Source organism: Falco biarmicus, chromosome 6 (genome assembly GCF_023638135.1).
Source record: "Falco biarmicus isolate bFalBia1 chromosome 6, bFalBia1.pri, whole genome shotgun sequence".
Taxonomy (NCBI): domain Eukaryota; kingdom Metazoa; phylum Chordata; class Aves; order Falconiformes; family Falconidae; genus Falco; species Falco biarmicus.
In genome coordinates this window covers 10,496,140-10,515,754 of record NC_079293.1, presented here as the reverse complement: position 1 = coordinate 10,515,754, position 19,615 = coordinate 10,496,140, and the positions used below count along the sequence as shown (strand labels likewise).

Sequence of the window (19,615 nt, the reverse complement as noted above, 5' to 3'; positions counted from 1 at the left end):
GCTGTTTCTACTCATGGACATTTACTGTAGTTCCCTCCCTTGTCTCAAAGCACAATGCTGTTTAGCATAAATCATAAGATAGGAGACAAACACAAGGAAGAGATTTCAAATTGGAAGTAAACTTGTCTAAAAATCCCAGAGGAGAGTTGTTAGTTGCTTTGGTAGAAGGAACATGCTGTTTGGCACAGGAAAGTCATCTCTCAAGTCCTTTTATTATGTTTTGTTGGTGCTCTGATGAGAGAGGGTATTCAGGCATGAGAAGACCACATATTGCAACAGCTTGTAACACAATGAAACTTATTTGTGTAAGTCCAGAAGACTGCAATTAGTTACAGAAGTTCTTTAATGTCAAGATACAGAATTTAGAAAATACATTAATTTACTTTTATTGGGTTTTTGTTACTTAAACTGTCCTACAGAAAACTCCAAGCTAACTTTCTATCTATGTTGTTCAGATTGTGGGTTCTTGAAAATAAACAGACTTTTCTGTTAATAAAGTGCCCCCAAATACCTGATTCTCTAAACAGAAGGAGCAATGATGACAGATTAATGAAGAGGCCACTTTTATCTCTTAGTAATAGACTCAAGGCAAAAAACAAAGAAGACCATTTATGTTAAGAGGTATCTTTTCACACTCATTTTCTCCAGGAGCAAAGACTGCTTAGAGATTCCCTGTCCATCAAATCATAGAACAGCTCAGATTGGAAGAGACCTCAGAAAATAATCTGGTCCAGCCTTTCATGGGAAAGGAAGCCTAGATGAGATCATCTAGCGCCATGTTCAATTGCATCTTGAAAACTTCCAGTGATGGGGACTCTATCACATCCATGGAAAGGTTGTTCCAGTGATTAATTGTTCTCACTGTAAAAAAATTCTTTATGTTGAGGTGAAACCTCTTTTAGTGCAACCTTTACCCATCACCCCTTGTCTTTTCTATGTGGCTTCTTGTGAAGAGAGAGCCTCTGTGTTCTTTGTGGCTGCCCTTTAAGTACTGGAATACTGTGATGAGGTCCTGCCTGAGCCTTCTCTTCTCCAGGGGGAAAATATCTAATTCCTTCAGTGTTTCCTCACCAGGCATGTTCTTCAGCCCTTTGATCATCTTCACGGCCTTCCTTTGGACCTTCTCCAGCTCGTCTGTATCTTTGTTGAATTGTGAGGACCAGGACTGGACATTATACTCAGTTACCTCCTTTCAGCTATCCTTGCTAATAGGGGAACCGCAAAGCTGAACTGTATCTAAGCCTTGTTTTATGCGTACTGGAGGTGCCAAAATCTAAAGGCTGATGACCTCAGATCTTGAGTATGTCCATGGAGGGGCTGAAGTCCCACACAGCTTTGCTTGCTCTCCTTTCCCTCCTCCCTACTACCCACCTCTACTACCCACTGAGTACTGCTCTTACTTGTGGCTTCTGCATTTCTACCTGGGAAATAGGAGGAGACAATGCTCCCTCCCCTCAGGCGTGCATGCTAGCTGCCCAGCTGGAAGGTTGTTGTGAGGCCACTCTTTGCAGGGCTACCCTGAAACACTCACTTTTTGGCAGAATAAAAGAGAAGGGCTTTCTTTTGCTCACTGGTTTGAGCAGCGCAGGGGTCTGAGTTCCAAACCTCGCTTTACTATGTGCCTAGTAAAATATTTAAATGATATAGAAAGGATGTAAAGAGGTCCCTGCATAAAATTGAAACCATTTAGGAAACAATAGCATGACTCTGCTGCTTGTAAAAGGGGACTGGCAGCCTAGCAACCAAATTCTTGGTCAATGGAAAGACTGTTACACAAGCCTGGTGTTCAGATGCTTCCTTCAGTGCTTCCTCCTTGTGCCCTGCCCTGCCAATTTACTACAGCCCTCTCTCCCCATTCCCACAGTCTTTGGCCTCTCCTGTGAGACTGCTAACAAAACTCAGCACCCACTAAACGGGGAATTTTTGCCACGGGCCATTTGTCACCTGGGAAATGGGACTGAGCTGATCAAACTCATTTAATGTAAGGCATCTAGTAAATGGGGGGGGGGGAATCAATTGTATTCAAGATGGGCTAAATAGAGTCAAAGTAACCACTGCCAGCTGAAGGTAAAATCAAACTCAAGATCCTTTTCCAGTACATCTTCTAAACTCTTCTCCTGAATTTTGTTTAGAAGCAGTCTTCCTGCAAAACTCACAGTATGCCTCTCTCTAAATCAGTTACCAGTAACTATTTTTTTCATAGCTGCATGTTTGGAGCCATCTAAAAGACATGTAACTACTTCAGACCGATCTAAATATTTCAGTCACATGATGAAAATCCTCTGAATTATCTGAGTTTTGAAAATTTAGGAGCAGGAGTAAGTGGCATTTACAAGGAATACACTTGGGTAATATTTGGAAGATGTGATATTTTATTTGCACCTTTTGACTATTTCTTTTCTAGTTATCATGACACTTTCTTATGCCTGCACAAGTGAAAGCACCAGGTAATAGACGTTTAATGTTTATGAAGTCATATTTTTCTTGCTAGTGATTAATGACAAGAAATAACTATCAAACCACAGACAGGAACCTTTACTTCTACTTGTGTTGTTGTTACTTGCATTGCACACAGTTCAGGTTATTTATAGTGCAACAGCTGCTCTGTACTGCATCAGAAACTAGATAAGGTCACAGGTTGTCCCTGTAATGTTGTGGTCTTACCAGTGGCTGATTTCCTACATTCCAGTAGGTTTTACAAACATTTCACCTAGAGCTAACAAACATCACACTCAAGGCATCCTTCTGAGGGAGATCAAGAGCTGCTTTCTATGCTATCCAGGACATGCTCGTGCTGTATTGCTGTCAGGGCAGGAATAGCCTTATTTCTAAAAATTCCCATTAGAGACCTCAGAAAGTGAATAGCACAATTTCGCTTTGTTTACTTTAATAAAGAAAGCATCTTCAGGCAGGTGTACTCAAACCCCTGTATCTGCAAAACTTTCCTAACACTAATCCATTACTCCCTTTTTAAACTCAGTAACTTCCCTTCTTTTCTTACCCCAGGAGGAAATTCAAATAATTAAAAGGGAAGTGCACTTCCTTCATTTTCTGTCATGATACTATGAATATAAGTAGAGAAAGTAATAAAAATTACACCTGCCTACTGGAATGCTGCTTGTTAAAGGCCTGATTCTTCAAACTGTCCCTACGCACTGCTATAAGGACTGGGTAGCAATTTGCCTTCCAGGTCAGATGCACTTCGTGTACAAAGCATGCTTCAAAGCTGGAAAGTTAGAGGCCCTACTGCATATTACATCGTACAAAGTTCTTCTTTGCTAAAAACTCAAGAAATATTTTTCTCTCCTACTGCAGATATCTGAAGTACCCTTGTTTATATCACTCTGTGACTCATGCAAAATGCTGGCTAATTACATGTATACACAGTTTTTCTTGCAAGGAAGACTCTATGTACAGCAGAATTATTCTCTTGCTTTTCATCTTAGATTGATTTCTTAATACTTGAAATTGCTGAGTTCACTTGCATGAATTTCTTTTAACTTTTTGGGACTTGGGTCTATGTACATGATAGAGGTAAAGAGATGACTTCAGTGATTAAAAGTGACAATCATGTTTTTGTACAAAAGTTTAGTGAAATATATCTGGAAATGCAAGGGATCCCTCATAACTCTGGGGACATGATACAGGAATTTTCTGCCTTCTCCACACCATACAGAACTTTCTGGCCCTGTATGAAGCCTTTGGAGCTATACAGTGTATTTCATTTTGTTGTGTGTTTTCTTACAGTGATAACACAGAAAGTCCTTCTAAAACCAATACTGAAGGATAGGCACATGACAGACCAGCTCATCCACTGCACAAACCCTCTGAAGTGGCTCCAGAAGAATTACATCAGAGATTAATTTGGCCTCTTATGTTTAAAAAGTCCACACTAAAGATTGCAGAGCTGAGGAGAAGCAGCACTGAGCAATGTATTACTTCTTACAGCAAGCTTTGAAACAGATCAAATGAGCACTAGAAGACATCTGTCTGTTATTTCCTGCCCACACAGCTTTGTTCTGCTTTATTGCCAGAGAGCTCCATGGATGATGTCACTTTTTTCTGAAGAAAACAGGCCACCAGAGCCTTTCACTGACATAATTAATTATCTGTAGTCTGGGCCACAGCCAGAAAATTCCCATGGCAAGGCCCCGAGAAGTATTAACTCCACACTGCTTGATGTTTTCAGAATTATTAGGGTCTGGGATATCCTGTCATGTCTTTTCACATTGAAAGAGCGTTATGCTCGATAACATCGAACTTTGAGGCAGTTACTGTAGCATATAGAATTACAGTGTCATGAACCAGTCAGCACAGAAAGACCAGTGCGAGGCATCGCCGTCAGTTACGCGCACAAATCTGCATGTTGGGATACGCTTTACATGCCTCAGCAATGCATCACAATGGCTAAACCCGCTGTTTTGGGTTTGCTGTTTCCAGTCATATAGTTTATGTCTCAGCCAATATTAACCATACAATAACATTTTGCACATGACCTGAAGCCCAGCAGCAAGCAGAGGCGGCAGATTGATCCAACTATCCAGCAGAGAGAGGAAGGAACATCTATTAAAACACCTTTTTGGACTCCTGAGCAGGAAGAATCATTAACAGCACACAAATGACTGTATTGGCAGTTCAGGGCTGGTATGTGGCTGCATGGTGCAGTGTACATCCTAACAAATGAGCTAATTAACAAAGCAACTTTAGGTCTTTTTTTTTCTGACCAGCACTAGTCACCACAATGCTTGGAAAGGCAGAGAGTTCCCTGGTTCAGGTACTCCAAATCAGACATGAAAACCCAAGTGACTAACTCCCTATTCGGGTTTACTCGTGCTAAGGAAGTGTCTGCAGCTTTCCATACCATAGGTGAATGGCCACTCTTGAGCTACTATAGCAGTATAGGAAGTCATTAAAATTGCAGCACTTTTGCACGTTGCGGTGTTTTTATATTGCCGGAGTCACGTAGTAAGTTGTCATGTTCCTTTTGTAACCACAACTTAGTTAGTGATCAGTTATCACCTCTTTCAGAAGAAAAAACAGAAGAATAATGAAAGGGTAATAACAGAAAAAGCATTCCTTTTCCTCTTTCCTGTGTTATCATCTGCCCCTTAATCTTATGTTAGCCAGACTGGACCGAGACTCAGGAGATCCCTGTTCTGCTCATGGACCTTTTTCTTGTGTTTCACACATAAAATTAACTTCACCATGCTCCAATTTCCATTCCATAAAGGAAATAATACTTCCTAGAAATGCTGCAAGATTTAATTCATAAGTATATATAAGATCTAGGTACTAATGCTGCGAATAATACCAAAAATATGGCACTCCAACATCAATATAGTTGTTCCATTCATTTTCTCCCATTCATTATATTATTTCCTCCACGTTTATGCGCTTCTATACTATACCCAATTTGTTGAAACGCACTCAAAACTAAAAAGTATCTTCATTAGACATTTAACTCAGGTTGTCTAAATTGCTCTTTGAAAGTGCTTCATTGACTGTATCAGGAACTGAAGAATAAGAGATTAGGTGCTCTGACCTGAACTCCAGGGAGGCACTTGAAGCTGCTGGTGTAAGTACCCCCTCTCCAAGAGGAACAAAATTGCCCAGGTATTTTTTCCTGCAGTGATCTAGCTGCCTTGTGGCAGGAATGAGCACGCTTGGAGTGGGACAGAACGAGAGACAAGCTGGTGCCAGTCGGGCCATAGCCATCAGGATGATGAATTTCAGAGGAAATCCTTCTGCCTCCTCTGTGGAGACATGAGCACAACTCAGAAACTCAGAGTGGGATACCAACAGACGTGTGTATACATGTGTAATAAACTGTATACACAACTTTCTCTTGTCCAAGCGTTTTGTTGGCTTCAACAAGCTGTTTTTCAGTGCTGTGTGTTACACGGATGTGCATTCAAGTTACTGATGACTGATGAATGGTCAAGAACAGTAGGACTGCATTACAGCAAGCGCTCACCAGTGTAGCCAATTGTTTGAACAGAGGACTTGTCGAAGGAAACGAGGGGAGTGCTGTGAACTCTTAGAGTGAAGTAACTTAAGAGAGTGACGGCAATGAAAGGCACAGAGCGACTCCCAGCCATGCCCACGATGCCCTCACAGCCTCCTGCTGTCTCTGAAATCCCTCTGATCCTCGCCACTGTCTGTCCTTCCCCTCACCCTCCCCAAAACCCACTTGGACAAGCTCTCCCCTCTCCATCCTCCCATTGCATTCCCAGGAATGACTCTGAAGCCCTTCAAAATGCCATTTTGCCTGAACTGCTGAGACTGCCTGAGCCCATACTGAGGAAACAGCCTTTCATTATAAAGCTGACTGCATCAGTACTTCTGTTTCTGATTTGTTTAAACTTGAAGGTGACAAATGCCTGGAAGTTCCATTCATTTTGCTGGCATGGAAGAATTGATGCTAATTACTTTGCAAAGAAAAACAATCATTTCCAGCATGAGAAAGACTTCACTTGCAAAATCCAAACCATTCCTGTCCTAGGAAAGGACTTTCCTTCATAGCGTCTCAGCAGTGTATCATTCTGGGTGCTGCATGTGCACAGCCCTCAGAAATAAGCCACCGAGCTCATTTTGTTTTGGACATCATGCAAAATTCTACACTGAAGCCAGCAGTTTTGTAAAGATGTGGCAAGGCACAGGATGTTCAGTAGGGCCAGCAGTTTTCTATACGAAAATGTTACATTTCTCTCATTTTAGTCAACCAATAGGTGGAGCCTTTAACCCTAGAAACAAGACATTTTCTCAGATAGCCATGTTCTCACAATTATTATATGAAGACTTATATTTGCTTTTATTAAAACTCATTTTGGATGGAAAGTAATCTGTTTTGCTCTCAAGAGCTTATTGAATCCTCAGCTGGAGAACAGGAGACACAAACTCAATAAATGCACAACTGGGGCAGTAAAGTTAATAAAACCAGACTCAGCTACAACTGCAATGTTACATTAACAACTGGTGACTCAGAGTACTGGACAGCATTATGATACATAAGACATGTGCTCATTGCAAGCTCTCCCAAGAATCCCAGATATTTTAAAAGCCAGCAAGTCCATGCATCTAGCATTTATTGCAAAAGGGCTGGCCATGTCCTCTCTCTCAGAGTGAGCCTTCTCTCAAGAAAATGAGAAAAGATACAAGCTTTCACATTACTGTTTCACTGAGTATACAATTTCTATTAAGTAAATGGAAAAAAAAATCAAATTACATTGGTTGATCAAAATTATTTTTAAAAGCTTGTGAAGGAGGATCTGTTAAAGGCACTGATTCGAATGGGAACAAGACCAAAACTTAAAAGTTGATCTGGAGCAGTCCTTACTGTTCTGTTTTGGACAGAGGACCAAGAATTTTGGAAAAAAACCCAAGCTGTTCATACTCTTCCTTCCAGTCTAGATGAGATGTTCAATGGATCAGAGACACTTGTCAATTATTCCTCTCTCTTCTGACCCTCCAAGCCTAAATAACATCATAGATGTAGCTCTGTTAAGTACAGCTCAGTCATTAACAGAGAAGGATGTTAAAATGTCTTTGTGAAAAAGGTTTTCAGCCTACAGCTGTGCAGTAACAGCGACATTTTATTGAGGATAATTACTTTGAAAAACATAAAGCAATTTTATTACCAAAGAGATGACTATCATCTCTATGGTTGTTAGTACCTCTGCCCTTAATTTCAGAGGGAGCAGGAAATTGCCCAAATAGCAAAATTTAATTATATTTCAGTATACTGTCTTATGTTTTGTTGTTTGGGTTTGGGGCTTTTTTTCCCCCCCTCTTATAAAACAGCAGGGTTCTATTTTAAAATTCATGATTCTGGGACTTGCTAGACAAGCCGTGCTTAGTTCTCATGGTATCTCCTGCACTTTGCACAGCAATGATTGCAAGCTACAGAAAAAACATACTATTCTGGACAAAATTAATCTCTGGTTATAAATTATTCAGTGGAAATAGAAGAGAGCATTTATGGTCTGAAGTCTATCCTAACTTCATTTTTTTGTCCTGCTTCACCAGGAAAACAAAAACAAACAAGGGGTCAGTCAGAGGGGAGAGAATTTTTTAACTCATTTTTCGGATACACCAGACATTTTTAGGGATCTTTTTGCAGCAGTGTGGATATCACCTTTCTCTTCATTGTCTTGCCTTTTCTATGTCCCCTTTCCATGTCTCTAGCTTGGTTCCATTTATCACTGTTGTATTCCTGTTTTCCTTACACTCTTTTTCTTCTATTGCCCAACCTCTTTCCCCTAATTCCATTCTCCTTAAGTCACCTCTCCCTCCTCACATTAACCCTATCTTCTCTTTTTCCCTGTCACTCTGTACATTGCACGTTTTTTTTCTCTCAGGGAATTTGAATTTCATCTGTATGATATGCTCAGAAAATTCTGAACTATTTCAATCCAATTAACAAGAATTTGCAGTTATAAACACTTAGCCAAAGCTACTCTACATGCATTTTTCTCTGGCTTTACCTGTTGTTTCCACTCTGGCTCTTCTTCAGCTTCTCAAACTGTGAGATTTTGCTAATGACTGAAAACTCCTTCTCTTCACTGTTATGTACCCCTTCCTCTGGTGCCAAGACACCTTGTCCCAGCTTTCTCTTCTGACTTTATTATTACCCAAAAGAAACACATCTCATTTCCACCCACCTATCTAGCCCTTTTAACACCAGCTTGGTATTAAATAATATTAATGCAAGAGTATCAAGAAAGGCACTGAAGAAAAAATATAGGACTTTGTATATTGTTTTTAACTGAGTGATACCTAGGTGGCTATCACAATGTTGTTTCAACATCTCAGGAAAGTCAAGCTTGAAACAAAAGCAGTTCAAGGCATTGTATGAAAGTTTACACATTGCAGCAAGAGCAAAAAGAGAGAGAAAAACATCACAACTACAGCTACAGAATCAAACTCTCTCACTTATATCAAAGAGACTGACAAGTGATGGGAAGGCCATGTAAAGCCATGTCAGCAGAGAACGAGAAGTATTAAACCCAATATACAAGACAGCAGTGAACTCTATCCTCCTGCACTGTGTGCAGTTCCTGCTACAGAGACAAAAAGATGAACTCAGGGTTTAACGGGTGCCGATCAAGGGGTGATGGAAGACGTGGAAAGCCTATTTTGCTAGAGGAAACTAAAAGGACATGGCACAGCTAGCACAGCAAAAGGAAGGCTTAAAGTGTGAGACTGCTGCCTACAAACACATCAGGCACTAAACAGTAGGGAGAGAGGCAGGCTTTTCAAAGCATGATCAACGTATAGCACCATATCATAAAGGTTTCACTAGAAATTAAAAGACAGAAATTTACTAAACATTAAAGCTTTTCAGTTCTGGACCTGTTTTCCAATAGGACTAGTGAAGGTTTACCCACCTAATCTTATTCATGACAAAGGTTAAATGAAGTGGTTGTCTAAAGAATTAGCTGCTGGGACTTGATTCACAGCAGATCTTTTACAATTCTTTTACCAGGAATCTCAGGAAAAGGGTTAGTCAATGCATCTGCAGTATGAGGATGAAGAAAGCCTAAGTTAGGAAGTGACAAAAAGGTAGAATAAGGACAAAGGCCACAACTAGAGAGATAAGGGAGGGAAGGAAAGCTGAAGAAAGGAAAATTTTGATCTTAGGAAAGAGAACGGAACGTTATTATAGAATGAAATATATTAATAAAATATGTAGCTATAGAAAAAGGAAAGTAAAAAGCAGACAAATGGAAACAGTAAAGAAATTTCCTTTCCTTTACATTTACAAAGCTTAGCTTTCTGGTAGAGACATGGTTACAATACTAAAATACCTTTAAAAATGTTAGAACAGAATAGGTAGCACACCACCTATACCCACATGGGTACCTGTTAATGGAGTGTGTTACGAGAGAGGATTTCCCTTGTGACAGGATGTACAGCCACTGCTATGTGTTTCCTAGACCTCGCTAGACAGAACAAAACACAAAGCCCTCACCCACCTCTGCTACCCCTTCCCTCACACACCCAGGTCAAGAAGAAAGTCTTGCAGCCCATCTGAAGGTGACCTCATCCTGGCTCTGTCAGATTAGATTCCTTCCCCACATGATTACCCTGTCTGAACCATCAGCAGCCAGCCCCCTGTACCTGCATCTGTTCTACAACAACCCCTCCTGCAGCTGACGAAGCACCAGTGCAATCTGCAGTTTGGTAATCGGTGGCACAAATGCAATTAACCTACTAATGCCAGACTGGCAGTCTTAATCCTGGAATGATGTTTTCAATAGCAACCTCATCAGATAGAGAAAATCAAACTGGACATGACAAGTGTGAACTTCGATATACAGAGGGAGCACACCTTGCTATGGGGTGCATTGGCTGCTGCTCCCCAGGCAAGGGGAGAAACATCCTTCCTTAGGAGCTATCACTCTGACACCTTGTGTGAGTACTCAAGTTAACTATTAAATGAAGTCTTAAATAAATACAGATTAAAGAAAAGGGCTTTTTTGACAGTGGAGTCATTTGGCCTCTCCCCTTGAAGGAGGGATGCTATGCAAATAGGTTTGCCTCTGAGTATCTGCTATGCAGTGTTTCCCTTCAAAAGTCAGTCCAAACACAGTGTTACATTAGACCATTTGGAAGTCTGAAGACTTCTCAGGAGTTGTGGCTTGTGATTAGTCTACATATAATTTGTACACTATACATACTATTCTCCAAGACATCACATTTCACATATTGCCCATTGACATCCTCAGGCCTGCATCAGAGGAAACATACCTTAACATGTATTTCATTCATACCCCATGGCTGCCTAGCTCTGAGGGGCAGAGCTCTGCTCCTCCACCGCACCAGGCTCTCAGGAAACATTTCCCACAGCCCTAAAGCATGTAAAGGACCTCAACAGGAACGGGTGGCTGAGCTGCAGGGGATGAATGCCATTTCTGCACTGGAGAAACACAGTAAAACACTGGCTATAATGAAGGCCTTGAGTGGAAAAGTTGCTCCTATTTAAATCGGTGTGAAATATAGGAAACTGTCTCCTTAAGCTTAAACTGTCATCTGGAAATAGGCACAGAACCTGGCTAAGATATTATTCTTAAAAAACCCAATGATTTGTAGTGTGATGCTGTCTTCATAAATGTACTTTTATTATTGTGGGGGTTTTGTTCCAACATGCAATAGAAGAATGAATGGTAAACATGTATGAATACTACTCCCCGTTTCCTTTTGGGCCCCTAATCAGGAAATGTTGAAAATCAGTGTTGGTATTGCTGGAGATGAATGGCTGCTGCTCAGAATGTGTACAGGGAATATATTCCTGCCAGGACAAATACATAGGCCATTGGACAAAAATCTGTGAACCACTGATAGGATTATATAATCATTGTAAAGGTCTTCACTGCCTGTGTTGCTCTGTAATTAATAATATTCACACGTTGGTTTGTCTGAAATCACTGTGACAACTAGGCAAATTAACACCATGCCTTCATGGTCCAATTCTTTCTACCTGTGTTAGAAATTTTCTTTTCAATTCAGTTTTGCAGCATTTAAAAATCAGAATATTTTTTTTTCCCCAGGTATAGGAATAAATCCTTTATGGATTTTTTACCCCTGTAGAGTCAATATGTGTTTAAAGACCATGTAATCACTGGTTTTTTATATGACCTGTGAGATCTCACAAGACAAGACACTCCACAGAGCTATAAGGCCTTTAAAATCAATCCCTGTCATCAGTCAATTTGTTTCCTACTCTCCTTCAGAGAGGCCGTACTTAAGAGCTCTCCTGCTATGTATACTGGGATACAGTTTCATCACCACAGCTCCTGTATACCTTTTCTCCCCTTTTGTTTTCTTACAAAATAAGGCCTAGGCTACGGTGACCTCAGTTGTTTATGAAAGCCTTTCCTTCTCTGTATTCTGTAAGTGCACAGGGCCCTGCCAGGAAATCTGATGACAGGAAAAGCCAAGGCCAACTTGGCCTTAGAAACTAAAGCACAGGCAAGCTACCTGAGGTAATTATAATTAAAAAAAAACACAACAAAAACCAAAACAAAACCAAACAAAAAGACATAAACATCACTGCCCTTCCATGGTTTACCTGCAGATTCACCTTCAAAATGATGAGCTGGGAGGTCAAGTCCCAAAGTAAGGACTCAAAATTGATACTGACAGCAACGTGGCAGTGTTTCCTATGTTGTTAAATTACGTGAATAGTGAACTAAGCACATGAAGGATCTGTACACATTACCAGTTTACCCTGCTAACCCCATGGCTGTCATGACCAGGTTGCTTCCTGAGCTCACTGGCGTTTATAAGGCAGTGTCACCCTGCTCTGCGTTTGTGGTACAGCTATAAGATCCTCTCTGCTCACGGCTGTAAAGTAAAGAGTCATGGTATTTTATCCCGTTCTTCAGAAAATATTTGATCTCCCTACAGGTACAGCCTGCTGTTATTCTCAAAACAAAATTTTCTTACATTTAGGCCTATATCATGCTTGCTTTGCCAGTATTGAAATGGCTTCAAAATAAACCCACAGTCTGATTTGTCAGTCGAACAAACACCAGCCAGCCACCAGAGATGTTCTAACAGATCCGAAAATGAAAAGCCATGAAATGACTCAGTGCATTAGGTCACTGTGACAGCCAGGAGGTAATGCCAGAGCATTTACTTTGGCTGGAGTCTTCTTTGGCTCATCTTCTTTTGCAGCATCAAAGCCAGGCTCTCATCTCGAGCCAAAGTGCTGCAGCTTTGCCCACTTCAGTGACAGTTCAACACAGGTACCAGGTAAATAACTAAAACTGGGCTTTTTGAAATGAAATTAAAAACTTCTATGGATTAAAAAGAATAATGATTCTCTTCCCTGCCTGGCAGTAGGAGCAGAAGAACAGGCATACTCTACGGCTGCCACCATGGTGGCATGCTCACAATCTTCCCATGATGCCAGGAAGCTTTATCAGTGTCTAACATCTCTGTGGGGTCTGTATGTACAAATATCCCTAAAAATATTGTCCAGGACAATGGGAGTATCACCTTGGTGAGGATTTTCAACTATATTACAGTGCAGATGGCAGCTATCCCCATCTTCCCCACAGGGATAATGAGAACATAGGTAGTCCTTTAAAGGTGATATAACTCCCCCACAGTGTAAAAGGCTATGGTGAAGAGGCACATTTCCATGTATTGAGCAGGAGAAATATACAGAAATAAGAATAAAGAGCACATTTATTGCCACCCAGGAAATATTAGTGATTTTCTTCGCCTCCCCTCTCCAGACCACAAAGGTGACTTCAGGGTAAACCTTTCTGAACAACATGAGCGTGATACATTTCTAATGAGGTTTGGCTCTAATCATCACTGAAGCTGCATCCTAGCCCCATCTTTTAGGAAATGACATACACAAGTTTTTTTATAAAGTAAAATGAAGCACTGTAAAAATGGATAACTGTTCTATAATGCTAAAACGTTTTTCCTTTGCAAAACCGCATTCAACAGGTTTTTTTTGCAGTTTTTCACTGCAGAATGACCATTCCTTGTCTTTGTGACAAAATTATTTAGTTTGAATGCATATTTCTTGAAATTTGAAAGTACCTGCCAACAAACTGAAGGTCAGTTATGTACAGGAAGAGTGATACTTAATGGTACTTAATAGGATGAAATCTCAGAATTATGGTAATGGTGCAACTCAGATGACTCATACCAAGAAATTAGCAAAACAATTGCTTCTTTTAATCAGATAAGATGGTCACAAGTCTAAAATTAAAGCAAAAATGTTATGAATCTGAGTTTAGGGAAAAAGTAAAGCCTTATATAAAATGCTAAATAATGATGGTTAACTAGAATAAAGGGAGTGAGACAAAATGTTTTCACACAGGTTGGGCAGTTTTTTCTGCTTGTCCATAGGTTCAGTGAAAAATATTACTAAAGTGCAAACAAAAGAATTTATAGATTTGGCAAGCCCTCCTGTTGCAAAAGAGGATAAGTTTTGAAAAGTCAGAAGTCTTCATATGGACTTTTTTAAATACCATGTTTCAGCTTTTTATTTTGAAATTCCCTGAAGGATGACACTTCTGAGAGTTCAATGATTTATCAGCATTAAAGAGAATCCTCAGAATGGGGTGGACATTTAGGGGAGTTAAGGACAAAATCAGGCTGTCTGCCACAGAGGACTTAGTACTGGGCTGAATAAACATGCAAGCCAGGACAACTGAGAAGACTTTCAAGCAAGCACTACTCCAAGAAATAAAACTAATGGGTCTTTGTAAGGCAGGGAATGTGCAGAGCACTGGAAGCCAGGTGGGACAGGCAGAGATCTGGCTGAGCCCTGAGCAAAATCTGAACATGCAGACGGTCCAGGGGCCATCTTAACTCCTTCTTCAGTATCACTGACTTGCAGATTTGCCTCTTGAATCTTTGCATTACTGACTGTAACTACACTCACTATTTTACTCCCCACCCCTTGTCCACCACAACTGATTCCTCTGTGGTGGTCTTCTGCCTCTTTTTAAGTGTTCAAGACCTGCAGATGCCCCTTTCTTCCTCAGTTCTGACAGGTGTTTATAATTTCTTTTGCTTTGGTAGCTGCAGGTAGAGACGGTAAATAAAGCAGTACTTAAAGCTATGGCTATCCTGTTAAACACCAGCTACCACTGCTTTGTCCTTACCGTCCTTTGCCTTAAATTTTCATATCCCTGTCAGTTGAACCTTGTGCTTTTTGGACAACCGAAAAATAAATAGGTACATTGAAAATACAGTTTAAAAGATGTTTAATTTACCTGCAGTTCTCCTTCCATTATACTGAGGAGTTTTATCAAGTCCTCTTTAGAAAGTTCTATGGACTTCTTGTTCTTTCGTTCAGTAGGTCCAGGTGATTTTGAGTGCCGTTTGACAGTTGCTGAAACCATGACCTCATCTTCCTTCCGATGAGGTTTATTCTTTTTCTTGGCATCCTCCTGAAGTTTTTCATTCTCTGCATGGCTGATGACAGGCTTGGAACTGGAGAAGTGCCCGTTAGACGAGTTTTCTCCACCTTGGTTTCGGGATCTCATCCCTACCTAAAAAGAAACAAACATAAAGATGCATTTATAAACAAGATTATATAAAAAAAGTCGCAATGGAAATAACTGCCTTTTGGAAGAACAACAATCTTCTAAACAGTGAAAAATACTGTCATGCTCAAGAGACAGCAGTAGAAAACTCAACTATTTCAACAACTCTGTGTGTGGCAGACAGTGAATCCAGGTCATTAATTATAAATTTAACAGAGCGCTAAAGTAAGGGTAACCATCTTTTTCAGCATGTTAAGATGCTGATATGAGTTTAAATGTATGAAACTTAAAAATTATGCAGAAAAATTATAAAGAACATTTTCCAGAGTTTCAGTCAACATTTTGATCCTTCACAATTCAATACAAAACAAAGGACGTTGTTACGTAGATCTTATTTTAACATGAGGTTTACTTGAGAGAGAGGAATGCAAATGAATGTTACAAAAGCATATTTCTTGAGTATAAATTATCCACAAGAGCAGAGTGACAATGCTGCACGACAAACAAAGCTCTCTCTCTAGTTTCCCTAAGTGAAGCAGTGGTTTTATTCCAGGTAACCAAGAAAAACAGGGAATGCAGACTGAATCAAGTGGTAAACTCCACCTTAAGCTAAATACTGCATGAGATTATTAGACAGTAAGTGCCGTAAAGGAAAGTTGAAAAGCACTTTGAAAAAAGAACACAGAGGGCATGAAACCGCTAAGAGGTAAATGAGCAAGATCAATGCAGTCCTTCCAGAAGATTCAAGGTTTCTCCAAAATGTCAGGTCATGGTTATCGAATGCTCACATCTCTGTCCTCTTAAGCACTTACACTGCACTCTTAGACTATATCTATCCTAGGAAATTAAATAGTGACAGCAAATGTTCCTGAGCTCTCACACTTGACCTACTGTATCGCTAAATTTTTAGCACCCTTCCTGGCACACTTCTGGTCCAGGTAAACTACCACTCTTCCAACCAGTTCCTAAGCACAATTCAGGAATTAACCCAGGCCAGCTCCAGATGCAGCCACCCTGTTCTGGAAGAGAAGAGAGTTTAGCAGTACAAGCATAGCTAGACTGTGCTATTTAACACAGAATGGGGGGCCCTGGAACTGTTTAGTTTACAACAAACATAACCTTGGTGTCCCACAAAACACAGCTGTGAAAATCATCCTTCCTGCATATCATCACTAAACAAGTCTTCTCTGATTCCCTCTTCTGAATGTCATTCAGCAATATCAAATTAAACCACTTGCCCTTTTCTTTAAATCTTTACACAGTTCTTCTCTTTCTTACCCATCAGCTCTTTTCAAGGTGTCATCCACACAATGCATTCACCTAAAATTAGCTTAATCTGCCTGTCTGCTGTCTTCTCCTATGAACATCTCTCTTTTTTCCCCTTGACCCTGCAGATTGGCCAGGGAGGTTGCTAGCCCTTAAAATCCCATTTACCCTGTAAGGTCTTGCCCTGTGTCACTGGTTAACAATCACACAGAAGACAGGGTGGGTTCCTCTGTGTGTATTTCATTACTTACCACTATTAAACACATGTGCATAGGATACTCAGACATGTTTTTATATGGACCTATATTGCTATCCTGTCACCTTCCTGTGTTATGTTGAAGTAGGTCTTTGTAATTTTCTTCAGTGTTCAACTGTAGAAGACCTTGATTGTTCTTTGTAGTCAAGATATTTGTCACAAACAGTACAAAGACAATAGTGAATTTAGGCTTGGTTTGGGGCCAAACTCAAATGTAAAAAGTAAGTTGGTCTCCTGAAAATTAGACATTATTCATCCTACTTGAAATTGCTTCTATAACAGACAAGGCAAACCATCAGACGTTTGTGTTGCCTTACTCCAATTTACGTTTGTTTATGGTCATATTTTCTGGTACTTTAATTTTCTACTTAAATCCAATTTACCCAAGACAGTCCAAGAATACTAGAAAGCAATATCTTCACAGAGAAATATGTTGCTGTTTCTATAATCAACTACAATTTGAACACACAGACTGAAGAAAGGTGAAGAAGAGTCTGTATGTCTGAGGCTTGCCCAGTTTTTACATCAATAGATCTAATGAATAATATTCCATTGCTTCCGAATCTTTCCTCTCACTTAATCTCTGGATTTAGTTTGCATCTTGTTCATTAGTCAAACAGATGCTTCTCAACATTGCTAACATCACACACTTACTTGTCTGATAAGGATCTCAGAGCAGCAATTCACTAGTGATGCGGCAAAACCTGAATTACATTGACTGATCAGCTTGGCTAATGTTACACAGGGCCTGCTATGTCTTGCTACTGACTTGACTCAGGCCAGTGTTATAAATCTCTTGCTCACATTAGCCTTGCATTTTGGTAGTTTCACACTCAGCAGGAAGATAGTCTTTTTATTATCGTTGGTTACTCATGTCTTAACTTCATTAATTCAGTGGAATTTGTCCAGCAGCATAAATGGGGAGAGAATTAGACCCAATGTTTTCGAACGAGAGAATTTCACTACGAGATTCCTTGCATTGTACGTCTGCTCCTATCCAAACAATATGTGATACAGGTATACAATGGCCTTTAACTTCCTGAATGCTTATGCAGTGTGGTTTTCATCAAACAGTTTGGATTAAACACATGAATTATGCTTTCTAAAAACAGATCTCCATTATAAGCATGAACAATACCTGAGAACCTCAGGAAATCTTTTAGGTCTCAGGTTTGTAATGGAAAAATAAACATTGTACTATGTTTCCTCTTAGATAGGGCCTTTCAATTTGTTTAACTTTAATGGGTTTTAAACTTTCCAACCACGCTTCCTCTCAGGAGAGAGCACTTGGGATTCAATCTGTCTCTATTTTCTAAGTGTTTCCTTCTGAGTCCCTATGGGTCACAGCCTCCAGCCACTTTCATCTCTAAACCAACTTATTTTTCATGGCTTACAGTGAATGGCTCCATGGCTCTAGAACATCCTACATGTTTTAAGAATAAATATTGCAAGTCTGTCTTACACATGTTTTACAGTGGAAAACAGATTATTACATTACAGTGTATTCTGCTTAGTAACATGCTATGTTAGCGACTTCTCTGTAGTAAGATGACTCAACTCTTAGACCTGAAGGTGCACAATTAATTTTAAATTTAACTCATGACTAGTTGAGACACATCATCCACATCTAGCACTGCTTAATCAACCAGATGCACGTAGCTGGATACGTTAGACTTCATGAAATGTGGTGTGTCACCCTGTCACATCATAACTCAAGATAGCCGCTTCAATCCACCTGTCCCTGTGGAAGCTGAGATGATCACAACTCATGAAGGCATGTAAAGGCTGCATAGTTGACTATAGGTTTATAAGCACACTAACAAACAAATAAGGAATGCATATTTTAAGTGTTCTTTTACTTGATGTAAATCAATATAGGTCTACAAAGGACAGATGAAAATTTATTTTTTTAACAAATTCATTAATACAGCAGCAGAGCAGCTTAAACAATTGATCTGGAGTTTTGTATCAACTAGCTAATTAGAATATGACTGTTGCTAAAGTCAGTCAAATCTGGCCTTTTTAAAAATTTCTTTAGCACTTGTAGATTTATTTTGCAGCAAGTCTTACATCACAGTAAGTGTGGCAGACACTCTGTCACTCTCGGAGACACTGCCCCTAACAGCCTTTCTATGCTAAAAGCCTGCCAAAATCAGTGTAACCCTAACACCTACTCTGTCTTCAGTTACGATGTTGATACTTTTCCAACATGTTATCCAAATGCAAAGGTGTTATGTGCTGAAGCCAGAGATGCAGGTGAACTCAAGCTTAAATGGTGACAGAAAGGGCCAACGTTTTGATATTCACACAGTAATTTCCAAGGAGTTTAAGGGCCAAAATCAACGGCATGATCCAGCTGTTGTGCAGTGCTCTAGGAATACAAAGCAGCTGTAAGGATGACTGAGTTTTAATTAGAGCAGCGTGAAGTAGCCAGAACATACCAGTGATCTTGGCTGAAATACTGTGTGCTGGAAAGGAGTGCATAGTATTATCATTTTGGATGTCCATCTGTATTTCTGATGGTACACGATAGAGAAGACAAGTTTCTGACCAGTTGCACAACCTTATTTCAGTACACAAATACCAAAATCCCCAAACTTGCCTATTTGTTGTTTCACCAGGGTTCCAAAACTGATCCTGGGGACACTGCCAGTCTAACACTGGTAACAAACGTCCTCCTGCTGTCTGCCCTGATCACGTCTCTATATCTTACAGCATTCCTGATCTGCTGAAGGGATTGTGTTCCCTGAAGAAATAGCTTGTATGATTTATAATGACTTTAGCATTTAATATTTAACTCTACTGGGGTTTTTCCCACCCCTTATCATATTGCATATTAAACTGGAAACCTTTGCTAACAGTCTCCAGTCAAACAAGAAGTCTTTATATGATCAGTCACCTTGATTTTGACATTTATTGGCTACTCATTTCAATATGTGCTCACAGCATTGGTACTTGGCATAGGAACTCTCCAGCCTCTCTTCTGTTTCACTTGTTTGTTAAGCTTTAAGCACAAAGGACAAATGCTATGATTATTTATTTCAGTCTGTATTGTTGTTCTGGGCATGGGTCCTTC

At 40.0% G+C, this 19,615-nt stretch overlaps 1 protein-coding gene across 3 annotated transcripts in view; it reads right to left on the bottom strand.

Annotated features, from left to right (window-relative positions):
- FILIP1 (filamin A interacting protein 1) overlaps positions 1 to 19,615 on the bottom strand; it is a 109,328-nt gene that overhangs the window by 50,060 nt on the left and 39,653 nt on the right. For all 3 annotated transcript variants that reach the window (XM_056342974.1, XM_056342975.1, XM_056342976.1), the window contains one exon: positions 14,745 to 15,023. In XM_056342974.1, the coding sequence (XP_056198949.1) occupies positions 14,745 to 15,017 (273 nt within the window). In that variant the 5' untranslated portion in view covers positions 15,018 to 15,023. The remainder of the gene's footprint in view (positions 1 to 14,744; positions 15,024 to 19,615) is intronic.